This window comes from Polypterus senegalus, chromosome 13 (assembly GCF_016835505.1).
Source record: "Polypterus senegalus isolate Bchr_013 chromosome 13, ASM1683550v1, whole genome shotgun sequence".
Lineage (NCBI taxonomy): Eukaryota > Metazoa > Chordata > Cladistia > Polypteriformes > Polypteridae > Polypterus > Polypterus senegalus.
The window spans coordinates 99,956,326-99,975,187 of NC_053166.1; the positions used below are offsets into that span (position 1 = coordinate 99,956,326).

At 36.1% G+C, this 18,862-nt stretch overlaps 1 protein-coding gene across 1 annotated transcript in view; it reads right to left on the bottom strand.

Annotated features, from left to right (window-relative positions):
- Positions 1-18,862, bottom strand: part of LOC120542512 (caM kinase-like vesicle-associated protein) — an 807,007-nt gene that overhangs the window by 141,972 nt on the left and 646,173 nt on the right. Inside the window, exon 6 of the mRNA XM_039775025.1 lies at positions 14,258-14,396. Within this exon, the coding sequence (XP_039630959.1) occupies positions 14,258-14,396 (139 nt within the window). The remainder of the gene's footprint in view (positions 1-14,257; positions 14,397-18,862) is intronic.

The window sequence follows — 18,862 nt, forward strand, 5'->3', positions numbered from 1 at the left end:
GTGTTAACTTCATTTTTATTAACAAAATAAAATTCTGTAGGCTTATTATTCAGTTACCATAAAAATACTAAAACAAATAATATTTCCTTAAAATACCTACTTAATAATATGTAATAAAGTATGTACAAAAATATGTATCCATAATGCATATTGCATAAAATAACATAAACTGCTTCTCATTAATTACAAGCTGTCATATTGTTTAATTTCTTCTGTAATTTTCTGAAACAAAGTTTAATTAAAAAAGTAGTTTTCACCATTTCTCTGACGACAAAAAAAAGTTATATATATTTCTCACACAACCAATTAATTGATATTGGCAATTAAACACTGCTTAAATGTAAATGTACATGCACTTATAGATTTTAATCATTTTAAATAATTAATTGCACTATAGCTTTTGTGCTGTTAAAATATACATTTACTTCTGTATTTTTTTTGTTTTTTTCTTCAGTATATCAGCTAGACATTTTTAATTCTTAAGGCGTTGTTATAAATATGGATTACCATTTTAATTATGTAGTACCTGTTTCTTACCAAAACATGGGTTTTATGGCACATAGGTACAAATAACACTGCACAACAAAGTTTTTGCTTCTTGAACACTGTTGGGTGTTTCGTATAGATTTCTCGGTGCTGATCACAAATATCACATCATTTACCGATCACATTCTATATTTGCGCATACCCAGTAGATACCTGTCACAATCAGCAAAAACTTTTTAAGAAGCAAGACTTTTCAAAAAAATTGTTGTGCGGTGTAATAAACACAGTATAAATCTTTAACAAATCTACAAATGTATCAAATATTCATACGTTGTTTATTAAAAAGACACAAACATGCTTAAAAGGTTTATAAGTAAAAAAATATATATATTTTGCTGTTAAGCTAACAAACCTATTGTTTACTAAGAAGCACTTGTCAACTTTTTCTTTACCTTTTCTTTTTCCAACTAGAAAGTTTAGCTGATACACTTAAAACAAGCTCACTTTCCAAACTGAAGTGCTGTTTTGTTTAATTTACGGGACAAAATAAAACGGTCTGAATTCATTAAGCTCCTTAGTGTTAGACCTGAGTGTCACTCAAGCTGTGAAAACAGTGTTAAAAGCATTAGTTCCAAGTGTTACTTGAGCAACTCTATAGACACATCTTGTGTAAGCGTTAGACCTGAGGGTTACTCTGGATCTAGAAGAGCTAACAGTGTTAGTCCTGAGCATTACTCGGGCAGTGGTGTACTGTATATACACCTCCTAGCCTCATAATGGCATCTCATGAGAAACGTTTTTCAGTAGCCCAAATGTTGCATGCTCTTGACAGTGATATGAGCTGTGATGTTGAGGAGCCTCTTATCACCAGTGATGACAAAGTGAATCTGTCTTCATTCAGTGAAATTAAAACAGACAGTGAAACCAAAATTAATTCTGAGGAATCCGAAAGTGACACTTTGCAGGAGGAATAAAAGTGAAAGTTGACAGCCAAAATCCACTGACTTACTTGAAGTTAGTTCTTTATGATGATGTAATTGAAAGAATTATTGCTGAGACAAACTGCTATGCTGAACAGTGTTGGTTAAATGACAAGCAGTTTTCCAGTTCAAAGATACACCACACAAAACACATAATTTGACTGTATATAAAATATTGGCATTACTATTATGCATTTCATATTATTATTATTTATTATTATTATTTGTGTCATTGTTATACTTTCTGTATCATTATTATACTTTTTACACTTCTGAATTTGTACTTTTAGTATTTTGCATTATTACAGTAGGAAAATGAGATTTAATAAAAATGTCATTTTTTGAAGCCAAGAAATGTAATGCTTTTTACATGTTTTTTGAGAAGAAATGTAACACTAAGGAGAGAAGCTGTTCTTGTAGTTTCGTCCAATGCCTTTTTTTTAGTTTATTTCTCCACTTTCTTTAATGTAAAGGCATATATGTCAATGATCTCTCACTCCCTGCTATACGGAAAAGTCTCCATCCATCCATTTTCCAACCTGCAACATTCTAATTTCAGGGTCACGGGGGTCTACTGGAGTCAATCCCAGGCAACATAGGGCGCAAGGCAGGAAACAAACCCCGGGCAGGGCGCCAGCCCACCACAAAGAACACACACACACCAAGCATACACTAGGGACAATTTAGGGACATGTCTTTGGACTGTGGGAGGAAACCGGAGAGCCCGGAGGAAACCCACGCAGACACGGAGAGAACATGCAAACTCCACGCAGGGAGAGCCTGGGAAGCAAACCCAGGTCTCCTAACTGCAAGGCAGCAATGCTACCACTGCACCACCGTGCCGCCCACAGAAAAGTCTGTAGTGTTAGAGTAAGGCTCAACTTGCTGCTATTTGTTTACACTGGAGGAAGTTTGCTGCAATAAAAAAATAAAATAAAATGATGATGTTGGCTCAACTAACAAAATACCTTGCATAAAGGACCACTGCAACTAAATTACTGTAAAGCTTAGGAAAGCAGGGGCTGATATGATCATTTTTTGTGATCAGCCAATTCAATGCTCAACGATCGAGTCTTTTTTACTGAAAATTGGCCAATTTCGAACAGTTGCCAATCGATCAGAGCATCATTATAAGAAGCAACTAAGGTCAGGAGAATGCTGGGTTACAGAGCATGATGTGTAGAGTAGAAGCAAAGAAATTATGCTTAAGCCTTATAATGCAATGGTAAGGCCTTTTTGCAAGCACTGTATGCAGTTTTGGTCTCAAGGCTACAAAAAAGACACAGAAGTACTAGAAAAACTTCAGAGTAAAGCATCTACGCTGATTCCAGGATGGCAAAAGAATAAGTTATAAAGAACGATTAAAACAGCTAGGCCTTTTCAGTTTAAGCAAAAGAAGATTTGGAGGAGACATGATTGAAGTGTTCAAAATTATGAAGAGAATTAATATGGCGAATTGAGATTATTACTTTAAGATTAGTTCAACAAGAACATGGGGACACAACTGGAATCTTGTAGGAGTAAATTCTGCACAAACATTAGAAAGACTTTACACAGAGAACCATAGACACTTGGAATGTGCTACCAAGTGGTGTGATCGACAGTACTACTTTAGGGTTCTTCAAAACTAGACTTGATGTAACTTTGGAGGAATGGACAGAACTGTTAAGCTTTGTTGGGCTAAACAGCCTATTCTTATCTTAATTTCTCTAATGTTCTAATTATAGGTATGATCCATTAGATTAAGATATGGTTTTCACCATACCTGAGATTCAGTGTGTGATCAGCAAGTCTACTTAAATTCAATGAACACTTCTGAGTTTTGTTTTGGCTAGCAGGTCAAGGACATACTTGACATATTCAACGAAGACAGACTGATCACTATGCAAACGGTAAGGGTAAGGAATATAACATGAAACATGTTGCTTTCACTCTTTCTCTGCACTGGCCTAGATAACAAGAGTATAAAGCATGTTTTGGCTTGATTTGGGGATAAGGGTTTCCATTATTTACTGCAAAACTGCCCTTTCTATACAAGTGTACATTTTTAATTTGTTATGCTATCATTTGAGCTCTAATTTCTCTCACATTTTAACATACGATAGAATAGGTTAATATGCAAAAAAAAAAAAATGTATCTAAATTACATTATTTGTATTACCGTAATAGACCAACATTAAGTCTTCTTTCACAGGCAAATTTACAAAGCTTTAAAGAAATCATCTGACTGATAATCCCCCAAAAATGTAAGTGGGGGAGGTTTGCTATTTTTTTTCTGAGGTACTCAACAGGGAAAAGACTTTAAATTACAGTTACACAAGAATGGATATATTCTGCCTGAGCTTGTCCTTGGCTCCTTCCATTGTAAATTCTTTCATGCGCTGCTTACGTCTGACGACTTCTGTCAAATACTATTCATTGTCAACATTATTTTGTTAAGTGCACAGGGAAGAAAGGAGAAAAAATTTTAAAGTATATATTTATTTAACAATATTTGTAAGTTTCATTCCATAACTGAATCATTGTGATTGTGAGTTGTTGTTTTTTTCTTTTTTGCATTTTATTGATTTTATTAAAATCAAATAACATTTCATACAAACAAGTTAAGTTTAATAAAACTAGGTTCAAAATACAGCTACCTCTACTCATGACAAAGAGAGATGGGCCAGCAGAGTAAAACTTGAAACAAGTAAAAACACAATACAAACAATAGACACTTGGAATAATTTACCAAGTAGTGTAGTATAGACAGTAAGACGTTAGGGACTTTCAGAACTCGACTTGACATTTTCTTGAAAGAAATAAGTGGATAGGCCTGGTGAGCTTGTTGGGCTTAATGGCCTGTTCTTGTCTAGAGTGTTCTAATGATCTAATAGGGGTCCTTTCATCGGAGCAATGTTTCAGCCGTGGCATGGTCAAATGGGGAGGCAGCTAGATTGATGAGGTCTCCAGGACTCTAAAAATATCCAAACCTAATTATGTCATATCATCTACTGTTAAACCGTACTTCTAAAATTTTTATTATTATGCTGTATTAAGGAATTGTTCTGTTCTGTGTATTCTATTGTATTGACCCCCTACTTTTGACACTCACTGCATGCCCAACCTACCTGGAAAGGGGTCTCTCTTTGAACTGCCTTTCCCGAGGTTTCTTCCATTTTTCCCTACAAGGTTTTATTGGGAGTTTTTCCTTGTCTTCTCAGAGAGTCAAGGCTGGGGGGCTGTCAAAAGGCAGGGCTTGTTAAAGCCCATTGCGGCACTTCCTGCGTGATTTTGGGCAATACAAAAATAAACTGTATTGTATTGTATTGTAATACAATACAATACAATTTATTTTTGTATAGCCCAAAATTACACAAGAAGTGCTGCAATGGGCTTAAGTAAATAGATAAATTAATAAATGAATAAAAATAAATAGAATAAAAATAAGGGGAGAGTATGTTCTTCCTCCATTTAAATGCTTATTCTAAAATGTTACTGATTAAATCCTGACAGAGTTTGAAAAACATTTGTACAGATCCTCTAAGTGAGAATTTGATTTTTTCCAATTCCAAATAGCATATAATATCAGTTACCCACTGACTTAAAATAGGTGAGTTAAGATTCTTCCAGTTGCACAAGATAAGTCTAAGTGCCAATAGTGTAGTAAAGGCAATCACAGTTTGTTTGTCCTTCTCCACTTTAAGCCCATCTGGAAGTACACCAAACACAGATGTTAGTGGATTAGGAGGGATAATGACACCAAGGCTGTCAGACAGGCATTTAAAAATTTTGGTCAAGAATGATGTTAATTTAGCGCACACCCAAAACATATCGCCCAATGAGTCTGGAACTTGATTGTAAAGTTCACAGTTATTATTTGCCCTGGAAAAATTTTAGACAATTTTAAACGAGACAGATGTATTCGATATATAATTTTAAGTTCCACAGTTGTATGCTTTGTGCATATGCAGCTCGAGTGCATTGCTACCTTCCACTTCTTTTCTGAGATGTTGAGTGAGAGATCCTTTTCCCACTGTAGTCTTGGATCTTTCAAAGGGATGGACTGTAAAATATTTTTTATATATTACAGAGATGCTGTCTGAGACCTCAAGACTGATCAATATTTTTTCCGGCATAGAGGTAGGTGGGAGGTGAGGAAAATTGGGCAGGTTTTGTATAAGAAACTTTCCAATTTGAAGGTAGTGAAAGAACTGTGTTGCTGGAAAGTTAATTTTGGAGTGTAATTGTCCTTAGGATGCAAAGACATTGTCTATGTACTAATCTCTAAGTGATTTAATCCCAAATGTTTTTCAGACATTAAAAACTGCGTGCATTTGAGAGGCTGCAAAAATGAGGTTCTCGTGCAGAGGTTACACAGATAAAAGTGTGTCTATCTTAAAATACTTCCTACATTAGTTCCATATTATGAGTGAGTGAAGCTCAATGGGGTTGTTAGTATATTGACGATGAGTTGTACAACTCAAGGAATATAAAGAAGTACTGCAGGATTTTATTTCTATTGTGTACCAACAATATCCTGGGGCCTCATGTATAACGCTGTGCGTAGAACTCACACTATTACATGACGTAAGCACAAAAGCGGGAATGTGCGTACGCACAGAAAAATCCAGATGTATAAATCTGTGCGTTCGCCAACTTCCATGTTCTTCTGCTACATAAATCCCGGTCATGAAAAGTAATGCTCATGCACGCGCCTGCTGTCCCGCCCCAAGTTCTCCAAGAATTACGCCTCTTTGAATATAAGAATCAATATACAGTAAATAGCTCTTAAGCTCAGCCTTCTGTGAAAAGGCAATTGCAAAAGCAAAAGGGAAAATAGAAGAATTTCAGCGAATACCAAGTGGAGGCACAGAAAAACTTACTATTTGTTGGTTTAAACAGTGGTATAAACAAGAAAAGGAAGCTGATCGAGTGACATAGTATGTCAGAGAAACTTGAAAGCTCATGTTCACAAAGTTGCACAGTGCCCAAAATAAAAAAGAAGTTGTCAGATATTAAAGTCACCGTGAAAAGGTGAGTCGTAGCCCACCGTCTGAGTGTCATATGAAAGCTTATTTGGGTACAGAGAAAAAAAAGGCACACAGTGGGGAAAAAGCATGAAATGTCAACTTTAATCTCTAAATTTCCACTTTAATCATGTAGTTTATTTTGTCATTACAGTAGAACATCATAAACTTAATCTTAAAATCGTTTACTAGTTTTTCAATCCCACTGTAACTAAAGTAGCACGTTAAATGCTTTGTTTTGTATTTGATCTTCTATGTGCTCTATGTGTGTGAATCACTATGTGCTTCTGGGCTTTCTCTTCCTCTGACAGGACACAGAATCTATTACATTTGTGATATTACAGCTCTCTGAATAATTAAAATACTGAGATGTATACATGATATAATTTTCATGATGATAGGAGTTAAAGCATGTTATTAAAAATGGGAACACGGTGGTGCAGTGATTGTTCATGTCTCACGCAAGATGCTTGCTGGGCCGTGTGCTACTTTCGATGAAATTCTTTATTGTAGCAGTACTGTATCTTTCAAACATACTAACTTCTAATTGTATAAGTTTGATATGATATTGAAAATGATACCGTCATCATATGTAAATACACGCTTTATAAAGTGGCTCAGGTTGTGCAATATTATAACTAGTGCAAGTTTACAGTGAGGTGATTGTACTAATAAGTACAAACAGTTCTACAAAGAGCACTTGATGGACTGATTGAGTGCGTTTAGAGTTCTTGGGGTGAAACTGTTTCTGAACTGTGAGGTCAGTACAGGAAAGGCTCTGAAGCATTTGTCATATGAAAGCAGTTTAATAGACTGCATGGCTGAGGCTCAATCTCAGATACAATGATATAAATACTCCAAATGGTGCAGTGACAGTACTATGGAAAAAGATGATCCAATGTGGGATCCGAGGTGCAGTCAGAGTAACAACACTAAAGCAGTTATGGTATTCGGAATAGTCTGATCATTCTGTGGACCATTATATTGTTACAGGTTAGTTACAATCAGATGCATTAAACTAATAAACAATATGCTGTTAGTGTATTTATAAAGCCGCGTCAGGAATGAGGATCTAAAAAAGAAAGGATAACCACACAGGAACAGTAGCACTGCTTTGACGCTGGGTGCTGCCAGTCTGCAAAACCAAGCAGAGAACTTGCGTATGACAGGGTATGAGCTACCGTGGAAATGTGAGTGGCTTTACGCCAAGTTTAGGTTTTATACATCGCGATTTGAACGTGGAAACGTTCTTATGCAACATTTTTGTGCGTATGCACCATTTATACATGAGGCCCCAAGTTTTTATTGCTTGTATATTAGCCGCCCAGTAATAAAACTGAAAGTTACGTAGAGCCATGCCACCTTCCACCTTAGGTCTTTGTTGGGTCACCCTTTGGATACATGGATGTTTTGAATTCCAAATAAATGAGGTTATGGTTGAATCTAATTTCTTAAAAATGATTTATTGATGTATATTGAAATGTTTTGAAATAGAAAAAGAAGCTTAGGGGGGATATTCATCTTGACACTGTTATTTCTTCCAGCTAAAGTGAGATGAAGAATAGACCATCTCAGCAAGCCTTGATTACTTTTTACCATACATATGGCAAAATTTTATTTATAAAGAGCAGTATATTTACTTGTGATGTTTACCCCTAGGTATTTAAACTGATCTGTGATGATAAAAGAGAAGGTGTTCAATCTAATATTGTGTGCTTGAGAGTTTGCTGGAAAGAGCACACTTTTATTCGAGTTAATTCTAAGATCAGAAATGATTTGAATTTCTGATAGTGCTGTTAGGACTGCAGGCACAGTATTTAGTGGCTATGATATATACTGTACCATATCTTCTGCATATAGAGAAATTTTTTGTTCAAGTCCTTCTCTGATAATCCTCTTTATCTCAGAAGCATTTCGATAGTGAACTGTCAGTGGCTCAATGGCGATTGCAAAAAGCAGTGGTGAAAAGGGGCATCCTTGTCTAGTACCATGTTCTAGTTTAAAGTATTCTGAATTAATGTTGTTACATTAAACAGGCATCGAAGATTGGAAGCTAAGTGTCTGCCTTTAATAAATTCAGTTTGGTCTTGTGATACTTTCTCAATCCTTCTAGCTAGGACTTTGGAGAGTATCTCATTATTCAGATGTGAACTTGGTTTGTATGGAAAGACAATAATTAATGCTTGGTGAAAAGTTTGAGGTAGAATTTTATTGTCTCTAGCTTCTGTAAATATTGCTAATACAATGGGAGCTAGCTTAATTGAGAATTTTTTATAAACTTCGACAGGGTAGCCATCAGGGCTTGCTCCTTTCCCACTCTGAAGTGAGTTTATAGCATCTAGTACTTCTGATATTGCCAGAGGTTTATCCAATTCCAATGCACTGAGAGTATCTATTTGTGGTATCTGCAATGAATCCAGAAATGCATTAAATTGTGTCTTGTCTTCTTTAAACTCAGTAGAATTTAAAGACTTTTTAGTAGTCTCTAACCTGTGTGCATTATATTTTTATGGTCAATGATTTTGTCCTGCGGTGGGCTGCCACCCTGCCCGGGGTTTGTTTCCTGCCTTCCTTGTGTTGGCTGGGATTGGCTCCAGCAGACCCCCAAGACCCTGTAGTTAGGATATAGCGGGTTGGATAATGGATGGATGATTTTGTCTCCATCTGTGTTGGTGATTGCTGGGATTGCATTATGAACTTCCTGCTTATGGATTTTTGAGAAAAGATCTTATTAGCTTTCTCTCCATATTCATAGTAATGATATATTGATTTAAAAATGAGTTGTTCTGTTTCTTTAGTTGTCAAGAGGTTAAGTTTTGAATGCAGACCCTGTGTTTTCTTATGAAGTGCCTCATTTGGACACTTGGCATGTTCTTGATCTATTCTATGAATTTCACTGATCAGCTCTGAAACCTTCTTATTTTCCAATTTACTTCTGTGGGAAAGATATGAAATAATCTATCCTCTTAAGAAAGCCTTCAGAATTTCCCAGAGTGTTTATTTGTCTCTAAAAGAAATCAGTTTGCTTGGATATAAATTCTGTACAGTTCTTGTTGGCTAATAAAAGTGGGATAAGACGCCAGCTGCAAGATAAGTACATGGGGCACAACGATTTTAGCGCCATGATGAAATGGGCATGGTCGGAGATAACAATAGCATTGTACTTAGAAGATTTAATCATAGGAAAGAAATTGATATCTACAGAAAAATAATCAATTCTTTAGTAACAGTGATGCACTGGTGAGTAGAAGGAATATGCTCTTTAGTTTGGGTTTAGAAATCTTCAGGGGTCTGATAAGTTGTGATCAGTTACAAACTGTATAATTGTCTTTGCAGTGTTAGATGTCATTGCCCCTGTGGCAGGAGACCTATCTAGGTCGGGATTTAAAACACACTTAACATCCCTAACCATTATAATTTTATGAGTGTTCACATTGGGAATGGATGTAAATACATTTTAGACAAAGTCCCTATCATCCACAATAGTTGCATAAATATTTATCAAAATCACTTTACAGTTAAATCAATTACCCATGACGATCACTTACCTCCCTTCAGGATCAGATAGTACATCTGATACTACAAATGAGATTGTTCTATGTATAAGAATTCCCGCACCTGTAGCTTTTTTGTATAGCTGGAATGGAATATTTAGCCAGTCCAGTCGTTGTGCAGCTGAAATTAATCCTTGCTTAATAAGTGGGTCTCCTGTAAAAATACTATTTTAGTATTTAGTCCTGTTAAATGAAAGAATACTTTCTGTTTAATTTATGATTCAGACCTTTATCATTCCAGCTGACATGTTAACTGTTCATTCATGGAGACATTGCTTCTGAACTTTTGTTGCTATTTTGTAGTCTTAAATTAAGATAAGACAGCTTTGACGTTAATTTATTGTTACGTTGGCATTTATAATTAAAAAGATTAAAAGAATAGATTAGAGATAGCTTGCTCTCTTTCTTTCCCTCCTATCTTGCCTCCTGATGTGAGGCTGGACCACACGTCACAAAGTCTCAGTCCTCTGACATACCTAGAGGCAGAGCTCATCCTAAACAAAACAAGGCCCCCAGCAGCGGCGCATAAGGATTAAAATAGAGATATCTGTTGACAATACAGTCCAAATATTATAAGCATAAAATATAATCTCAAACAGTCTTGAGAGAGTAAACCCAGTGAATGATGTTAAACAGTAGCCCTGGATAAGTATAGTAAGCTCTAATACAATAAACCAAGGGTATGATTTTAAACAGTCCCCTTACAAAAAAAAAAATTACACATACATACATATACGCATATAATTGTAATTAAAGTATAAACAAAAAGTGTCTGAGAAGGGAAAAGGATGTGCAGTATAATTACGGTACCAGTATCATTACAAGCGGATAAAAAAGACGGTAATATCTTCTTTGCCATGCCAGGACAGGATGTGGCTCACGATCATATTTTAAAAAAGTGTTGGGATCAGTTTTCTTAGCTCTTTTTCTGCTTCCTCCATAGTAGTAAAAATGTAGAGGTTGCCTTGAATGTCCTCTTTCAGTTTGAAAGGATACACAAGGCTGTATCTGATCTCAGCTATCTGTAAGTGCTGTTTAATGTAAAAAGCGGCACATTAAGCAGCTGTTGAGGGTGAGAAATCAGGGAAATTACAAATGTGGTTGTTTTCAAATATAATCTCTTGTTTCTGTCTGAGAAGTAACATTATATGTAATTCAGAGCGAAATGCACGATAACAGTCTTAGGTTTAGAGGTATTTGATCCCTATATGCAATATGCAGCAGCTCTCAGTGTCTTAATTTAAGTCCTCTCCAATTATTTTAGAGAATAGTTCAGCTACAAATTTCACTTGGTTTGGACTTTCACAATTCTCAGGGAGACCTTTGACTCTAATATTATTCCTTCTACATCCATCTTCCAGTGCAGGAAGTCTGTCTCCGAGTACTTTGCATTCGGAATTTGCAGCCGTTGCTTTTCCGTCAGCAGTAGATGCCAGTTGCTCAGCTATTTTAGTTTGAGTCATGAATGTTTGCTTAACGCCTTCCAACTAAATACCAAGCTTCAGGACTGGTATACAGTAGTTTGATCTGTGCACATATGTTTGGACCAATCCCAAATTTCTCAGTTTATTCTCAAACTTGGATTTTCCTGTATTTGTTCCTCAGTTTTTCCTAGCATACCTTTAAAGTCTGTCTCTTGTGTATGTCCTTTATTTCCTTCCTTATATAATTTATTTTTTTTTCTATCTTTCTTTAAATCATTGTTGAGCTCATTCTTGAGCTTCTTTATGTCTTGAGCGGTGGTGGTGGCCATTGCAATGATCATTACCTTCATTTTGGACAGATCGTTTCGGTCTTCATCATGCTCTGTGGGTGAAGGTGGCAAGCCCAGTTAAAGTCGATGTCCCCATTTTTCAGCTATTTTCAGTTTCAATGAATCTTCTGGAATTGACGAACTGTCATGGCCTGACTCACTTGCACATTTGCTCCCACTTTCGCTTGTAGCTGGAGATGATGTAGCAGTGCCAGGTCGCAGGAAATCTGTGCTTTTGCCTGTCTATTCCATGTCATTCTCTGGAAGACTGTACCTTGAGCTTGGACTTGATGCCTGTCTAGGCATTGATGAAACTTTAGCTTTCCTTTCCATTACTATCTGAGCCCCTTTCCTTACGCTCATGTTTATATATACAGTGGAACCTCGGTTCACGAACATCTCGGTTCACGACCACACACTCGGTATACGAACAAGCCAGTTTCCCTTTCAGCTTGTGCACGCCGATGATTTCCGCACGTGTTGCATTGTTCTCGGTCAGATGTGCCTGCCTGCTGCTGAGAGAGAGAGGGAGGGTGTGTGCTGCTGAGAGAGGGGGGAGGGTGCATGCTGCTGAGAGAGAGAGGGAGGGTGCATGCTGCTGAGAGAGAGGGGGAGGGTGCGTGCTGCTGAGAGAGAGGGAGGGTGCATGCTGCTGAGGGAGGGGGAGGGTGCGTGCTGCTGAGAGAGAGAGAGAGAGAGCGAGAGAGAGCGAGCCTGCTCATGCAGCTGAGAAGGGAGCCTGGGTGTTTTGTGTCAGTGTTATTCAATGTTTTTACATTAATTTACTATTACACTGTGCATTGTATGGTGTAATTAAGTATATTTGTGCTTAATCTTTAAATAAAATATTTACATAAAGTTCATATGGTCTGGAATGGATTAATTGTATTTACATACAATCCAATGGGGGAAATTGCTTCAGTTCATGACCAACTCGGTTTACGACCAGAGATTTGGATCGAATTATGGTCGTGAACCGAGGTTCCACTGTGCTTGCATATACTGTAATTGAACCCCCTTGGGTTGAGTCAATACAGGATTCCTTGGGATGATAAAAAAAATAAGAGAAAAAATAACACCGCTGCTAATGGAGTTTCACTTCAGACTTCTATCTCCAGTAATGGATGAGACCCTTTGATTGCAAATTTGACTTGCCTTAGCTGCTTCTCATAAATTGTCTTGCTCTATCCTTTTGGGGCTGAGCTTTCTCACAAGAGCAGACTTTGCCTTGACAACACAGCCTAGCTGTTTGATTATTACAGATATATCAGTCCTAATTTTAAACAGTATATTGTTCTTCTGCATGGTCTAAAAAGCGGGTGTTGTCAGGAAGCTGATTACAAAGCTATGTTCAATGAATCGAAAGAAGTTTTCTCTTCATTTTGGTCCTAACATCTTGATTTAAGATTTTTACATTTTCTGAATGAGAGGTACAAACATACAGCACTGATATTTCATTGGCCCAGGGATCTGGGCTTACTGTATATACTGCTCACTGTCTGTGTTTAGTATCTGTATGAACCTTCTCTCATTTCCCAATGATATATTAATTTCACTTTATAAATCTACATTGTATAATGAAACCAAGATAGGCAATAGCTACATGTGACCCTGTCAAGATGTTTAGAAAAATGCGTGAATGGATAAGTTTTGCTTGGATAAAGATTCTTCTTCAGCAGCAAACCAGTTTTTGAAAAATTCAACACTTGCATAAATGCTGTATATAACAGGTCAAAATTTTCAATTTGTTAAAGACATTAAGATTATCACACACATACTCTGTTTCAGGAAAATATTTACCAATTTACATCAAAAACGCCTATGAATAAGGGATGTTAACATCCTATATATACAATACATTGAGAGCTTTCAGATATTTGTCAGTTTATCATTGTAGGCTAGAAAAACCCACTTTGAAAGGCTTTATAATGAACAACCTTTATCATTGTACAGTAGTAATGATCCCAGAGGGAGAGAGGAAAAAGCAAATTTTGAAGTGAAGGAACTAGTAGCTACCAAGTTACCTTTTACATTTGGGTGAAATTTTTATTGAAGGAAACATATAATTTCAGGAAACATTACAAATAATTGCAGGTTTAAATGACATGTTCTGGGTCACACATTTAGGCAGAGGGGGGAATTGCACTAACAACATTTGGAGTTTCATTCCAGTGTCTTAGTCATAACAACAGCAAAAGGTTATCGGGGAAGTGGGATAGGCTCCACCTGTTGTATGTTGAGTTGCATGAACTTTATACTGGACAGGAATAAAAAAAATCACAGGGTTTATTTTGTTTTTTGAAGTGTATATTTTGGTAATTTTTTCTTTTTCACCTTTTTTACTGTGCATCATACTTTTGTAAAATATGGCTTTGTGACCTGGGTGTCTTTTATTTTGGTTTACTACCAGTATATTATTACAGAGACTAATAAGTCTGTTGCTAGACATGTTTTGATAGAGCTACTAGTACTGACCTTAAGATTTCTGTGAACAATGTGCAAAGAGTGAAGATAAGCTACTGCTTCCAGAACCTGACGGATCACATTTGAAGCATCTCGCTCTGTGTAGTTCCCTTGATCAAGGATCCAATCAAACACATCCCCTCCACTGGCACTGCAAAAAAAAAAAAAATTAAATCAAAGAATTTTCCCCTACTTGGAAATGTTCTTTCTAATTTTATGGATTTCAGGACTTTGCTTGGCAGATTTAGATTCAGACGATCACCTGGGACCTCATGTATAAATGCTGTGTATGCACAAAAATGTTGTGTATGCCTATTTCCATGTACACTTTGAGATGTATAAAAGCCAATCCCGTCGTAAAGCCATGCAACGTTTCACGGCAGCCTCCCACCTTGCATACACAAGTTTCTGTTTGTTTTTACAAACTGGCACAGACATAGTCTAAACAGTCCTACTGTTTCTGTGTGATCTCCCATCTTTCATATTTCACAATAATGATGTGGAATTTATCAAATATATCAAAATTAATTCCATACAGTTTACAAGTTTAAGGCGCTTGATTGTAATCATTTTGTAACAATATAATGGTGTATGCAGTGGCCAAACTATACCAAGTACCATAGCTGCTTTAGCGCTGTTACTCTCAGTGCACCTCTCAGAGTATTTTAACTCATTGTATCTGTTTGTGAAATCACAGCTGTACAGCAGCTGATCGGAAAGACCTGAAGGAGATTTATAGCACATGCTGCCTCAGGAAAGTCACCAGCATCTGCATGAATTCCACTCAGCTATGTGCACAGTCTACTTGAACCTCTCACATCCAGCAAGCACTTCAGAGTTTTTCCTGCATGAACCTCAAGGCTCAGTAACAGTTTTATTCCAACAGCTTAATCACCTTATTGATATGTTATTTTCCAGATTGTTTATATATATTAAAAAGAACATTGGCTCTAGTGCTGATTCCAGAGGGACACCACTTTTAGCTTTACCAAATTCAGCAAAAGTTCTCTTTAGTTAAATCCTTTGCTTTCTGTATCTGAGCCAATTTTGTACCCACCTACAGATCATGCCATGATTTCCGACTTCCTTTAGTTTGATCATTAATCTTTTGCGTGGTATTTTATTAAAACTCTTCTGAAAATCAAGATAAATAAAATCTTTGTATTATTTTGTTGCTTCTTCACAGAATTTCAGAAAATTAGTAAAACATGATCTTCTTTGATTGAATCTATATTGACTATTTGCTAATACACCTATTCTAGAAATGTGTGGCTCACTCTTTTTCCAGTAGTTTCCATTTATTTACCTGTAATACATATTGAGGTTATTGCCTTATAGTTTCTTGGATCAGTCCGATCAGCCTTTTTATACAATGATCTAATATTTTCTACTCTCCAATCTTTAGGAATTTCCCATGTGCAAAGGTTTTTGAAAAATATGTGCCAGAGTTTATATATGTACTTACTTACCTTTTTAAGCACTCAAAGGATAAGCAGTACTTTTCCCTTTACAATTTCCAAGTCACAAAATACCTCCTGAGTAGTCACTGTTACTTTTTAAAGGTTATTGACTTCTTCACACATATAAACTTCAAAGAAATGCAACTTCAAAACATTTCCTTTTCAAACGTCTGTATACTGGATTCTAGTTCACTTTTACAGTCCATAATAGTCCTTACTTACTAATGAAATATTGGAAGAAACTCTCTAGGTCATCTTTCATTTTTCTGTAATGTTTTTCTTCTTTTAGACTTCCTTCTATCCTTTGTGCAGCATATGTCCTATGAGGAGCACGGGATTTACTAGTCTAGTATGCATTATATAGCTATATGTTCCTTTGTAACTTAATTTTTTGTTTTTTTATTTATACACCTCTGAGTTTTCTTTTATTTCTGTTTAAATTTTTTGGGATTAATCTGCCCTATATTATTTATATAAATCAATTTTAAACCCGCCCCACATCTCCTAGAATTTCTCCACGATTAAATGCTTATTCCAGTTTATCTTACTGAGTAGGGTTTCTCAAGTTTTAAAGACCGGGTTTAAAAAACATTTTTGAAAACATTTATAAAATTCAAAAACTGCTTTTTAAACTAAAAAAAAAACAGTTTTAGATACTAGAATATATATGTAAAAATATTTCATTAAAAACATTAACATCTTGACTTGAAATCACATTGGGCAGAGGCATATTGTAGTAAAACTAATCTTCATGGGTCAAGTGAATATTTGATATGCAAATCCACAAAAGTGTTCTATTATGCTATTCTATGTGGCAGCAAACAGACTGACTGACTATATCAGCTGTGTTGCTCCTATGCACCCCACCAGACCAGGGGCCTCATGCATAACGGCGTGCGAAGAATTCACGCTATAACATGGCGTATGCACAAAAAAATCCAGATGCATAAATCTGTGCGAATGCCAACTTACACATTCTTCTGCTAAATAAATCCCGGTCAGCGTGAAAAGTAACGCACATGCACAAGCCTGCTGTCCCACCCTGTCTCCTCCCAGAATTACGCCTCTTTGAATATGCAAATCAATATAAATAGCCCTTAAGCTCAGCGTTCTGTGAAAAGGCAAAGGCAAAAGCACAGAGGGAATTAGAAGAATTTCAGCGAATACCAAGTGGAGGCAAAGAAAAACGTACTACAGTATTTAAACAGTGGTATGAACAACAAAAGGAAGTTGATCGAGTGACAGAGTGTCGGAGAAACTCGAAAGCTCAAGGTCGCACAGTACCCAAAAAGGCGTAACCCACCATCTGAGTGTCATATGAAAGCTTATTAGGGTACAGAGAAAAAAAATAGGCACACAATGCGAAAAAAGCACAAAATGTCAATTAATCTGAAAATTTCCACTTTAATCATGTAGTTTATTTTGTCATTAAAGTAGAACATCATAAACTTCATCTTAATATCGTTTAAGTTACTAGTTTCTCAAATCCCATCATAACTAAATTAGCACTTTAAATGCTTTGTTTTGTATTTGATCTTCTATGTGCTCTTTGTGTGTGAATCACTACGTGCTTCTTACACTGGCTTTCTCTTCCTCCGACAGGACACAGAATCCATTGTATTCGTGATATTACAGCTCTCTGAATAATTAAAATACTGAGATGTATATTTGATATCATTTTCATGATGATAGAAGTTAAAGCATGTTATTAAACATGGGAACACAGTGGTGCAGTGATTGTTCATGCCTCACGCAAGTTGCTTGCTGCACCATGTGCAACCTTCGATGAAATAATTTATTGCAGCAATACTGTCTCTTTCAAACATACTAACCCCCAATTCCTGTCCTTACTTTTCTTTCTCACAATACCCAATCGCCACACAATCAGCTCTGTAATAGACGTTAAGCCACCTGTAAGCTTAGAATGCAGATTCTTCAAAACTTTTAAGGAACATTGAAATATCTTCATAGTTCATGTTAAATTATTTTATCCATCCAGTGTCACACCAGTCTCAGCAAATATACAGCGTGAGGCAGGAACAATCCGTGAACGGACCGCCAGCTGCTTGCTTGAAAGATTTATAACATCAAAACAATGTGTTGTTTTAGCTTTGAATGATATTTGCGCTTCTCGTATGTGGAATGAAGTTCAATATGTAAAAGCATGGAGCTCCTTAAAGTGCTAGAACCAGTACATCTAGCAGTTGGGGCACTTAGGGTGGTGAGATGCCAATTTATTAACAAGTGAAAATGAACTAAAAATTTAAAGAGTGAAATTAGTTCCAAATTATTAAATGCTTTAGAAGTATGAATTTAAGAAAGAAAACAAGTTGGATTCATAATCCTTTTGAAATAGTTGCAAAATCCACAAAGCACTTCAAGAAAGAAATCTAGTGCATTTCCACCAGCTTCAAAACTGGATATTATTAAGTTATCTGGAAATATATTGCCTAGAATACATCCAAATTTTTGTATGGAAACATATTCCAATGATGAATACCTGATGAAAAATTCTATGGGTTTTAGTATTTTTTTTTTATTATTTTGTTTTGTATAGAGCATATTTTTTTTGTTATATTTTTATATTTTTATAGTTCCATAAATCTCTCTATTATAAAAAAAAATGTTGTGACGAGAGGCAGAGACACTTTCACTTCCCGCGACACGGTCAAGTCACGTCATACTCACATCCATTGGAAGCATTTTCCTTTGAGATGGTGACCTAGGCAAGGAAAGTAATAATCAGCATGGAAGAAGTGGAATTGAAAACCTTGCAGGTCCAAATGCGTTCAGAAATAAAAGACAAAGATTAAAAGACACAGTAGAACTTCATAAAGACGTTCAAAAACGTTGGCACCATATTCATGCAGAGTAGGTTACATATTATGAAAGCAAGGAATTTGAAAGGCTCAAAAAAAAAATTGGCGCGATACACATGGAGAACAAGTTAAAAAATATGACAGTACTAAAATTCAAAAGTGTAAAACAAAAGAGAGTACAGATCGCATTTGCGCAAATAAACAGAAATTATTACTAGATGAAATAACAACAGCAAAAAGAGATTGAATATATGGACATTGTGATAACCTAAGGCTTTAAAGTTTAAGTCAGAGACTTGTAGATCATCTAATTTGTGTTGCCATCAAGGAAAAGTACT